Below are 12,839 nucleotides of genomic sequence, written 5' to 3'. Positions count from 1 at the left end.
AGAATCTGATGTATTTTACCGTTACAACCTTAAAGGCAGGTCAAGTGGAGGAAATGGGGGTTTTCTTTTACACAAACAGTTTTCTCACCGAGAGTGCTGACGTTTCAGTGTCTATCAGACACCTACGTCAGAGATAGACACCGAAAGGTCAGCACTCTAGGTGAGAAAGTTGTGTAAAAGAAAACACCTGTATCCTATACTTCACCTCCCCGATGAAACCCCGATTGTCAAGTAGAGTTTTTTAGTTGAAATCTCTCACACCATCTCCACCGACGACAGCTCGCTGTGCGTGCGCATCTCCAGCGGCGCGACGACAGTCCTGTGCCCCTGCCCCGTCCTCCGGCCCTCCCGGTACTGGAACCCTCGGTCCGCCTGCCCCAGCACGTCCCTCGGGCCGACAGCCCTCGGTACGACCCTACCAGGGTCCCCGGGGCCGAAGAGCGCGGCGCGCCGAGGGCCCCGAGGGCTGGACCGGCCGCCGTTCTCGAAGGCGACGGCAATGGTGCTGACCGTGTTGACCGGGTTCACGCCCACCCTGCGGTGCTTCCGGTTCCGCCACTTGTCCCTCAGCTCCTGGGAAAGAAAGGTTTGTTCATCAAAACACATAGAAGCCATAGGCTAATATACTACAGACTATCTGTCAGTGACGCTAGAGACTTGGAGATAGGCAGGTTTATCAGCACAAACTATTGGTTGATATGCACATAAGTAAAGACAATTTTGAAGCCCAAAAGGAAACGAATGACAAATCAAGACAAGGATGACACAAGTCGGAAAGCGTCAATTGTTTCAAAACAGGAGCTTATTAAGTGCTGTCTGTTCTTGGGACTGGGAGTGACAAGTTCGAAGTGCCCTGGTAAGGCTAGTGTACCTTGGCTAGCTTCTTGGCGTACTTTCGCACGTTGTCGTTCATGACCAAAAATCATCCTGATGTTGAAAGACAGCATAGGGGGTCCACATCACAGCATAGGGGACCCTTATGCTCAAACAACCTAATGAGAAGTATAGGCTAGCGTACCTTGGCGAGTTTCTTGGCGTATTTCCGGACGTTGTCGTTCATGACAGTGTAGACGATGGTGTTGATCATGCTGTTGGACATGGCGAGAGACTCCATGACGAAGTGCAGCGTGAAGTTGAGCTCGGTTTTGGACAGGATGTCGTGGAAGAAGTCCCGCACGATGGCGTAGCCGTAGAACGGTCCCCAGCACAGAACGAACAGGATCAGGATGATGATCAGCAGACGCACGCCGCGACGCTTCGATCTAGGTAGAAAGAACAGTAGAGTATGTTTAGAATCAAAACGTTTGATCCAACACCAAAAGTTCTCTCACCTACAACTTTCGAACAGTCACTCTGGTCTTCCTCAGTAGACTGCCCAGTGAGGCTTGTCTTTGGTGTTCAGCACCAAGGACAGGTATGTTTTTCCTGTGCGTGGATGACCTTCAGCACCAAGGACAGGTGTGTTTGTATGTGGATGGTGTTCATCACCAGGGAGAGGTGTGTCTTCCTGTGTGTGGATGGTGTTCAGCACTAAGGACAGGTATTTGTGTGCTGGAGAGCTCACTAAACCTAAAAGGCTGACATCCAGGCTACTCTTTAGGTCCATTTAACACTGGCTCGTGTGTTTTATCTGTGTGTGGATGGCATTCAGTACCAAGGACAGGTGTGTGTGTACCATAAACAAGAAGTTGACGTTCAGCACCAAGGACAGCTGTGTTTGCCTGTGTGTGGATGGTGTTCAGCACCAAGGACAGCTGTGTTTGCCTGTGTGTGGATGGTGTTCAGCACCAAGGACAGCTGTGTTTGCCTGTGTGTGGATGGTGTTCAGCACCAAGGACAGCTGTGTTTGCCTGTGTGTGGATGGTGTTCAGCACCAAGGGTAGGTGTGTTTGCCTGTGTGTGGATGGTGTTCAGCACCAAGGACAGGTGTGTTTACCTGTGCGTGGAATGTGTTCAGCACAAATGAGAGGTATGTTTGTATGTGGATGGTGTTCAGCACCAAGGACGGGTATGTTTTTCCTAAGTGTAAATTGTGTTCGGCACCATGTACCAGAGAGCTTACTAAAAGGCTGGCATACAGACTATCCGTTAGGTCTATTACGTTAATGCGTATGCTTTACCTAATGATGGCTCCCGCCTGTGTGTGGATGGTGTTCAGCACAAAGGACAGGTGTGTTCAACTCTTTGTGGATGGTGTTCAGCACAAATGACAGCAAAATGGTTGCCATGCAGGCTGCGACCGCGTGTGTTAGGTCTATTACACCAACTTGTGTTAGTTACCTGATGATAGCTTCCTCCTGTGACTGTGTGTGGTGTCCCGATACGCTGCGGTTCCAGATCTTACAGGCGATGCGGATGTAGCAGTAGGACTCTGTGTGTGTGTGTGTGTGTGTGTGTGTGTGTGTGTGTGTGTGTGTGTGTGTGTGTGTGTGTTACTGTGTGTTTACTGTGTTAGTTACCTGATGATAGCTTCCTCCTGAGACTGTGTGTGGTGTCCGGGTACGCTGCGGTTCCAGATCTTACAGGCGATGCGGATGTAGCAGTAGGACATGATCAGCACGGGCAGGATAAACTCGCACACCAGCACGAAGATGTAGTACGTCTTGTACCTGTGACGGTAGAGAAATTGACGTAGTAAAAGGAAACTATACATAGCTAGCAACCATCTTAGGTTAGGGGTAGGCAGCATAGGTTAGGGGGTAGGCAGCAACTTTTCGATAACAGCAATAAAACGTCCGTGAAAAGTTTCATCAGGTTGGTAAGTCACTGTGTAAAGAAGCTATTTTTTCACAAGCGTTTTATTCACAGCCATTCTATTTCTAGATATATAAAACGAAACGACTACAAGCCAATCCATCATCAGACGGATGAAAACTAATAGCAAACATGTCATCAAGTCTCATCCTACAAACTTCCCCCTCAAACAGTTTGCTTGTTCCTGGAATCCATCAGCCCTGTTGAACTGTCAGGGTTGACATTAAGGAAAAGGCCAAGCGCAGCTGCTGCAGGAGATGACATTAGCGCGATAGCAGAAACCTACAGTGGGCGTCACTGGAAGACTGTATGTACAAAATGACTAATAAACTGGTGGCCGTACCAACTACTAAGTACCTGATACCAGCCCAGAAGAGAACAAGAAATAACCATGCCTTCAAGTACCAGAGTTATCAACCAAGGATTGAGGTGTTCATGAATTCATTCTTTCCTAGCGCTATTGCAGAGTGGAACTCGCTGTCACCAAGTACAGTAGGGGCACTGTCATTAGATAGCTTTAAACAATGTTTAGATTTGGATATTTAAGGGTTAGGCGTAATAAGTCGTTCGAATCCATCAGTCCTAGTGAATTGTTAGGGTTGACATTAAGGAAAAGGCCAGGCGCAGCTGCTGCAGGAGATGACATTAGCGCGTTAATGAGCGGTGCGGGATGGAGGATGGCAGCCGTCCCAATCAAGCAAGATACACAAGCTGGTGTGTTATGCCAAAGGGCGGTTATACCTGCTATACAGTTACATGTACAGACAGGTACGGGATGTAGGATGGTAGCCGTCCCAATCAAGCAAATTACAGAAGCTGGTGTGTTGTGCCAAAGGGCGGTTATACCTGCTATAGAGTTACATGTACAGACAGGTACGGGATGGAAGATGGCAGCCTTCCCAATCAAGCAAAATACACAAGCTGGTGTGTTATGCCAAAGGGCGGTTATACCTGCTATACAGTTACATGTACAGACAGGTACGGGATGGAGGATGGCATCCGTCCCAATCAAGCAAAATACACAAGCTGGTGTGTTATGCCAAAGGACGGTTATACAACATGTACCTGCTATATAGTTACAGTTACATGTACAGACAGGTGCGGGATGGAGGATGGCAACCGTCCCAATCAAGCAAAATGCACAAGCTGGTGTGTTATGCCAAAGGACGGTTATACAACATGTACCTGCTATACAGTTACATGTACAGACAGGTACGGGATGGAGGGTGGCAGCCGTCCCAATCAAGCAATATACACAAGCTGGTGTGTTATGCCAAAGGACGGTTATACAACATGTACCTGCTATACAGTTACAGTTACATGTACAGACAGGTGCGGGATGCAGGATGGCAGCCGTCCCAATCAAGCAAAATACACAAGCTGGTGTGTTATGCCAAAGGACGGTTATACCGGCTATACAGTTACATGTACAGACAGGTGCGGGATGTAAGATGGCAGCCGTCCCAATCAATCAAAATGCAGGAGCTGGTATAGTCTCTACCAGACTAACTACGCTGGCTATATATAGAAGAATATTTGCCAGGGGAGGAGTTTGGCCGCCTTGTAGGTTTGACTGGCCAGAAAGAAACTACCTCCCCGCGGCCGGACTTCCCTGGTCAATTTTACTCTTTTTTGGCCGAATTCTACGATCCGTATTCCCGTAGAAAGGCCTGGTGGAGGCTAGAGCTGGTATAGTTGAACCTTTGTCGTGTATGTTTTTTTAAACTTCAATTTTCACCTAAAAAGGCTCATACAAACCACTTAGTACATGTTTTGGGTTACATTAAGGAACTGTAGAGACAGTTAAGTTTTTTTGTTCACCGACTTCAGGCTGCAGGACTTTTGCAGGACTTTTGACATCACCTCCTGGGTGGCAGCCAGAGACAGGCAGACCTGGAGGACCATATGCAAAGGCGCTATGCCCGCTGGAGGTGCATACAGAGCTGAGTGAGTGAGTGATTGAGCTCAGACAATGATGTAACGCCGCTGTCTCTCTGTATCATTACTCCTGCTGTGACTAATGTCGAGTTAGATGTCATGTCGCCACAGGTTAATGTCTCTATCAAGATCTGACTCCTAGGCGACAATTAAGGGACAGATATAGAACATGTCGTGCCCCACCGCCTACGGCATAATCAAAGACAGACACGAAGTTTTGTTCATTAAATCTTCTAACAGCTTTCTCAGGAGACACAGACGTCGGCTGCAATAATAATCGCATTAGTGGCTGAGTACAATGACTTAGATAAATGTATGCCCGTAATTGCGTTAGTGTCTGAATGCCACCAGTCAAATGAACGTCTTTATAAGCCGGCGTCACACTGACAAATTCCAAATTGCTGTCATCAGGAGGTCGCCGACTTTTCAGAGTCGCTAGAAAGTTGTTTCATCGTGCTGTATCCAGAACCATGCCTGGGGCAAATCTACGTTCTTGGATATCCAGAAAGTATCCAGAACCATGCCTGGGGCAAATCTACGTTCTTGGATATCCAGAAAGTATCCAGAACCATGCCTGGGGTAAATCTACGTTCTTGGATTTCCAGAAAGTATCCAGAACCATGCCTGGGGCAAATCTACGTTCTTGGATATCCAGAAAGTATCCAGAACCATGCCTGGGGTAAACCTACGGTCTTGGATTCCCGGAAACTATCCAGAACCGTGCCTGTGGTGAATCCACCTTCCTAGATACGCGCAGACTATCCAGAACTGTGCCTGAGCCTAACCCTAACCCATTCAGGCATAGAACTAGACGGGGATGGATCTGGACACGAAACGAGTCCAAAGCCAGCGTATTTTTATCTGAACATCTCCCTTGTTACACTGTACGGGGAACAGTAACCTGAAAGCGAACGTTAGCCGATCCCTCAGCAATGATGAAGAGGACACGGCATACTTTTTTTTATATTCCAACATGTAATCACAAGACGTGGTGACGGCACACTCAAGATTTTTCAACTTATATTAATGCCGCCACCAACACGGGACAATACTATATATCCATTTTTCACCTGAACGAAGTGAGGAAAGTCGTGTTAAGTGCCTTTCCCAAGGGCACAAGATCGGTGGCATGTCAGGACTCGAACCCGGGACCTTTCGGTTCCGAGGTGAGCACTCTACCGCTACGCCACCCCACCGCATACTGGCCATGTTGCTGCCGAATATGTTCTTCAGAACTCGCAGACCCGTTGGACCCGTTATTCTCCTGCTGTGTACATGTGGGACTCCCGCATTAAGTACCGTATTACTGACCAAAGTTCTTCAGTATTAAGTTTCATCCCGTTGGCGCTCAATGGACTCCTACGTCTCCATTACTTCGTGATAAGCTCAATCTAGTTTGTTGTGACGGATTACTTTTCTTACGCAACGTCTGCAGCTGATTTTGCACACTCCATCCATCTCTGTCCCCGGCCATAACACCGGTCTGTGACAGACTTCGCTCCTTTGGGCGATGCAAACACATCTAAATTGCAAATCGCTTCAAACCGCTCAATATGTTGCCACTCAACGCAACTGAAAAGGCAGCAGGATCCCTTTAAGGGCTGAAAATCAATTTGTTTTCAAGGCTGAGGGAAAATGGGAGTCATGCATTTGAAGCTAAGCCTTATGAATACGGCCGAAACTCATTTTTCGACGTTCTGACAAGCAACAAGGAATATCCGAAACAGTAATAATACTAATATGAAGATGTTTTAGACCGTGTTTGGTAGGATGACTGCGATGGCTGTGCAGTGATTTACTAATTTATTTTTACTTAAATTCATCGTCAGGCATGTAAAATGTTCCAAATGTGATGAACATTATTTGGCACACAAACATTCAAGAAAAAAAAACATTGTAAAGCCCCAAGTATTCACACAGCAACACGTAGTACTTATCTGTAGGAATAGCTTGACACATACGGAAACCTCACCTAGCCTCTATAGCATGCCAAAAACTGGGGGTTGTGAGGGTCTTTGGAAGCATTTATGTGCTATGTTCTGATTGCATATAGACTACATGGCCGGCCTGGTTGAATTACCCCCGTTTTTTGAACTGGGCTAATCAGAAAACAGCCGAAGATCACCAACTCTATAAGCCTGCTACGGAGGCTAAAACTAATCATATTTAACTCTTTGTTCCCAAAGCTGTAGAAGTGTATGAAGTGTGCGCTATCTACAATAGCCTACATCATCACATGAGTGAGAGGTATCCTGTTGTCTGATGTAGACATGTTTCTGTCTCGCCAAACTAAACCCTCTCATTATACTGACAGACGAGGTAATGAGAGCGACTATCCCCGCAGTGGTAGAGCCGTGCCTGAGGCTGCGGAGGCGGGATGAAGACAGGGTGACTTTGTCAATCTGCCGTGCATTAAAGATTACCACAATGTCACCGAAAGTCGTCCGACAGCCGCAAACTTTTCAACATGTAGTCACAAGACGTGTCGACGGCACACTCAAGTTTTTTTTCAACTTATATTAATGCAACATAGGGGACAATAGGGGACAATACAATACTCATTTTCACCTGAGCGAAGTGAGGAAAGTCGTGTAACGTGCCTTTTCCAAGGACACAAGATCGGTGGCATGTCAGGACTCGAACCCGGAACCTCTAGGTTTCGAGTCGAGCACTCTGCCGCTACGCCACACGACCCCACACTCAGACATTGATTACAGCACTGGAGCTCCAGACGAACTATACCACGGTCGTGCGAGTTCCATGGGCACGTAACTGTTGTACCCAGACTAAGACAAGCGACAGCAATGTCATCGAAAAATCTAGGCTCTGGGATTACGGGTACTCACAGGGAGTGTTACCCCTGCCCATTGAGGAGCTGTAGACCACAACATACACGCACAAAACTTGTACAAGCGACCACCCCATCCAATACCCCCCCCCCCCACCGTGCTGGAGCCCTCAACCAATTGAAGTTTGCACGTACTGGGAAGGAGAAGAAGTCGTCCAACAGCCACAAACTTTTGACTCAGACATTGCCATTGATTACAAGCCAGGGCTTCAGATGGCTAAATCCATGTCATGCATGTTCAACGGATACTGCATGATGAATAGAAATTCAGGAAAAGCTGCTGAGGACGTAACAGACATGTGATTATAGGGTATTACGACATGAGAATAAATCAAGCAACTTGATGAATTCTCTGAAGAGTTGGGCGTTTTAGATCTGCTACCTTTCATCAGTGACTTGAGTTGTTGTTTTTTCGCTCTACTTTTGGGACAGAGTTGAAACGTGGCCTTAGCCTTCACCTTAAGTTTTTTCTCTGTCCAAATGCGTGAAAACAGCCCGCGAAATTGCCTCGCGATTATTATTCATTACCAATTACCATGCACTTTGCCACTCCACCGTGGCAGCAGCCCATCAACGCAGTTCTCCCTTTCAAGTCGCAAAGTCCACTTGATGATCCATCGCCGTTTGTAGAGATCAGCAGATCTCACTCGGTTGCACGCAGAAGGAGGCGATGTTTCGTTCATGAGACCTCTGCGTGCACCCGAGGGACTAATAAAAAATACATACCAGCGATAATGGTCTTCATGGTTCTACTCGCGGCAATCTTACTCCGGGGAAATTTGCTTCTACCCAGCGGGTGGTTTCTGTAGCCTCGAAAGGTCGAGGCTACCATAAATACTTTATCACAGAAGGAATCTAGAAGGGAGAAACTGACGAGAATACATTAAAATAAGCTTCAAAAATTAGATTCTGTGTTAAAGTTTTCCTTGGCCATAGCATAAGCATGAAATGCAAGTGTTGGGATGTTTATATTGCAGGGTGGCAAGGCGGCAATCTTTCTCGGGGAAAATTTGCTTTTGCCCAGCGGGGTGGTTTCTCTAGCTTTGAAAGGTCGTGGCTACCATAAAGACTTTATCACAGAAGGAATCTAACTGTATAGAATGAAGAGAATACATTAAAATGCCATGCAGTGGGGTCGTGTGGCGTAGCGGCAGCGTGCTCGACTCGGAAGCAAGAGATCCCAGGTTCGAGTCCTGACATGCCACCAATCTTGTGCCCTTGGGAAAGGCACTTTACACGACTTTCCTGAGTATTGTCTTGTCCTGTATTTGTCCTCCGCGTTGGTAGTGGTATAAAATATGTTGAATGTTGATTGCCATGGAATGTTGGAATATAAAAAAAGATGCCATCAGCTTTATAAAAGGATATTTTGAGTTATTTCTATAGGGAAATTTGCTTCCACCCAGCGGAGTGGTTTCTGTAGCCTTAAAAGGTCGTGGCTACCATAAAGACTTTGTCACAGAAGGAATCTAGCTGTATAGACTGATGTGAATACATTAAGATCCCACCCGCTTCATAAAATGAGATTCTGTGTTAGACTTTTCCATGGCTATAGCGTAGGCATATAGTGCAAACATTGGGATGTTTACATATTGAAGGGTGGCAAGGTGGCCCCGTAGTTAGAGGTTTCTGTTAACCCAGGATCTGAAGGTTCTGGAGTCGAATCTTTCTCTAGGGAAATTTGCTTCTACCCATCGAGGTTGGTTTTCCTAGCTTTGAAAGGTCGGGGCTACCATAAATATTTTGTTACAGAAGGCATCTAGATAGAACGGAGAGAATCCATTAAGATTCGATCAGCTTCGTAAAAGAAGAATGTGTTTGACTTTTGCTTGGCCTTAGTCCGCTACCTGAGGCATATGTTAAACTGTGGGCATCAGCATGCGATGCAAGTGTTGGGATACTTACAATGAATGTAAATATACTACAGAAGAGATTACTGGACCAGTTCTTCTTTCCTTCACTCATGTCTTATGATGAATTGGCGACCAGTGAACCTGTCCCGCGTCTCAGTGACTGTACTGTTATTCCCTCCTAAATTAGAATCCGATGGCACATCTAGATCATGTAGGAGATTGTACTCTTTACTGTGTCGCTTATGAGTAACCAGTTCTTCTTGCTTGTTTCCTCCACTCATGTCTTTTGATGGTGAGCAGTGATCTGGTCCCTCGCCTCAGTAGCTGTACTGTCATTTCCTCCTAAATTAGAAATCAAGGGTGCATCTAGATCACTGTAGGAGATTGTACTCTTTACTGTGTCAGTTTTGAGTAACCAGACCTTCTTGCTTGTATCCTTCAATCATGTCTTTTGATGAATTGGCGAGCAGTGAACCCGTCCCTCGCCTCAGTAGTTGTACTGTTATTTCCTCCTAAATTAGAAACCAAGGATACATCTTGATCACGTAGGAGATTATACTCTTTACTGTATCAGTTGTGAGTAACACGTTCTTGCTTCTTGTATCTGTCAATCTGGTCTTTTGATGAATTGCTGACCAGTGATCTCGCCCCATGCCTCAGTGACTGTACTGTTATTTTCTCCTAAATTAGAAACCAAGGGAACATCTCTGTCACTGAAGAGATTATACTCTTTACAGTTTCAGTTGTGACTAACATGTTCTCGCTTCTTGTATCTGTCAATCTGGTCTTTTGATGAATTGGCCAGCAGTGAACTCGTCCCTTGCCTCAGTAGTTGTACTGTTATTTCCTCCTAAATTAGTACCCACGAGTTCGTGTAGGTCACGGAAATGGATGATAGTCTTTACCGCGTTTCCTCTGAGTAATATTCTGCTGCAGCTTGTGTCTGTCAATAACGTCTTTTGATGAATCGGTAGGCGGGTGTTTCGTGCCTAACCTTACCGAGAGTATTCACACTAGGCCACACCGAGTAAGCTTTATGGATGACGTCCGCGCGCGCATTGATTTTGGCCTGTTCCCAGAAAAAAACACAAGAAATTCCGCATCCTGCAACTATTGGAAGATGTGTTGAAAGGAAAGGAATAGGGCAGGACAACAACTGCTGTTCCACTGATTTAGTACTGTGTAGTTTTCATGACGAATAAAAGACTTGTTGCTTGTTCTCTCACTAAATTTGTGTCGTAACATTTGTCGTCTCTTAGACTAGTAATAGTATATCTTAATTTTTTGCCTTCTTGTTTTGTTTTCGCGCTCTCCCTTTAGATTTATGGTCTAAAGAGGACATCATCCATAAAAATTACTTGGTGTGGCCTTAGCTCCGAGTGGAATTAGTAGCAGGTCACGGACCCCACAGAATTAGTGTGGTCGTGTGGCGTAGCGGCAGAGTGCTCGACTCGGAACGTAGAGGTCCCGGGTTCGAGTCCTGACATGCCACCGATCTTGTGCCCTTGGGAAAGGCACTTTACACGGCTTTCCTCACTTAGCTCAGGTGTAAATGAGTATTGTCCTGTGATGTATTTGTCGCCTGTGCTGGTGGCGGCATTAATATAAGTTGAAAAAACTTGAGTTTGCCGTCACCACGTCTTGTGATTACACGTTGGAATATTAAAAAAAAGAATCAGTAGCCAGGGACGTATCTCGGTCCCGCCCCATTGTTCCGCCACTGAGTGTGAATCAGAGTTTTAACTTCAGTGTTGGGTGATACATTCATATGTCGGCAGAAGTTAAATATGTACTGTGGACCGTGTAATTATGTCTGCCGTTGAAAATGTAGTATCATTTCATGGTTCTTTAGTGATCTATTATACTGATAAAGGATAACGCATTTGCGGAAAATGAAATACACCAACTTTTCAATGTATTCAAAACCACAATCTTTCTTATATGTAATAAGATGTCATCTGAAGAGCTTCAAGTTTATGAAATAAGGCTAGTTATTGTTAGTAATAATGATAATAATAATGGTTATCGCACATCCACGCATAAAGGACTAAATGCACAGATGTGTACCATACACACTATACACTAGTGTGAATCTATTTGCCTCATAGAGTATTCTCTCTTTTGAGGCATATGAAGTCTGAAAAGAAAATGGATGTGAACTACATACAGGCCAAGTTTAACCTTATTCAGACCGGGATTTTTTGGGCATGCTCAGACCGGTAATGGGGGTTGGGCTTTTGCGGTCCGCCCCCTGTAAGTCAACAACCACTTATCGTAGGGCCACCCAATTTTCAGAGAATGGTGAAGTAATAAAATTGATTTATAACAACTTTTGGAACTTATGTAATTGATATGAAATTGTTGCCAGGTATATTTTAGGGAAAGTAACCAAATTTGACGGCTCTAGCGCAAGCCGTTCAGGCGCTATCCGAGATGAAAGTGGGCTCGCGCCTCAAAACGCCCCCCCCCCCGTCTGAATAGGGTTAAAAGCTTTTGACTCCAGCAACTAGTATTTCATAACTTCAATTCCAACAGGCATTGAAGGAATAAAAGTAATGTGTGTGAACCCATACAGTACGCGTGTGCAGATTTTATGTATTTCAATAAAACATTTCTCCATTCCCAAAACTTCTAGAAACAATAGTCAGCATACCCTTGTCACTCTATACGACGACTCTGTAAAAGGGGTCGAAGAGGTTCAGGTAGTTTCTACAGGCGATAGGAACGCTGGTAATTACCTTCTCCTAGAAGAAGGGCATCATGAACTGACCCCCTCACAATCTGACTCTGATATGCAGCCTTATTGTCTCCCAGATTTAGACTAATTGGTCCACAGAAGACTAATTTGCCCGTGTGTGGATGGTGTTCAGCACCAAGGACAGGTATTTTTTGCCTGTGTGTGTTAGATTTAGACTAATTGGTCCAGGAAAGGCAAAACTGTGTACAGTACTCATCCGTGAATAGTTTCATCAGGTTGGCCAGTCACTGAGTAAAGAGACGCTTTCTATAGAACCAAGTCTTTTAACTTGCCAACTTGTCAACTTCCTCACGGCAATTCTGACTGGTGTCGCTTCTATAGATGCATTCCCAAATGTACAATATTTACATATTTGCCCTGAGAAAGGTGACAGACCGTCGCCGAAACGTCGGCTGAATAAAGGGCTTGGTTGTGTAGAAAGAGTCTCTTTACTCTGTCTACAGTACTGTGAACTTTCTCCGGTAAAAGCCTTTAAACTTCGTCTCGGGATGTGAACTTAAGAGAGTGACGGGGGAAATAACTTTGCTATGTTTTTTTTATACATTCCAAGAATCTCCAGCATGTAGTCACAAGACATGGTGACGGCACATTCAAGTTTTTTTCAACTTATATTAATGCCGCCACCAACACAGGGAACAATACAATACTTATTTTCACCTGAGCGAAGTGAGGAAAGTACGTGTAAAGT

General features: G+C 45.4%; 1 protein-coding gene across 1 annotated transcript in view; it reads right to left on the bottom strand.

The window, feature by feature from the left end:
• Positions 1 to 255: 255 nt before the first annotated feature.
• The window catches only part of LOC109487227 (prokineticin receptor 2-like), a 41,415-nt gene continuing 28,831 nt past the window's right edge, over positions 256 to 12,839 (bottom strand). The window contains exons 3-5 of the mRNA XM_019791213.1: positions 2,460 to 2,609; positions 1,019 to 1,262; positions 256 to 573 (exon numbers count right to left, since the gene is read on the bottom strand). Of these exons, the coding sequence (XP_019646772.1) occupies positions 256 to 573; positions 1,019 to 1,262; positions 2,460 to 2,609 (712 nt within the window). The remainder of the gene's footprint in view (positions 574 to 1,018; positions 1,263 to 2,459; positions 2,610 to 12,839) is intronic.

Source organism: Branchiostoma belcheri, unplaced genomic scaffold (genome assembly GCF_001625305.1).
Source record: "Branchiostoma belcheri isolate BF01 breed outbred unplaced genomic scaffold, Haploidv18h27 scaffold87, whole genome shotgun sequence".
In the NCBI taxonomy this organism is placed as follows: domain Eukaryota; kingdom Metazoa; phylum Chordata; class Leptocardii; order Amphioxiformes; family Branchiostomatidae; genus Branchiostoma; species Branchiostoma belcheri.
The sequence above is the reverse complement of the archived record's forward strand: the minus strand, read 5'-3'. Positions and strand labels throughout refer to the sequence as shown.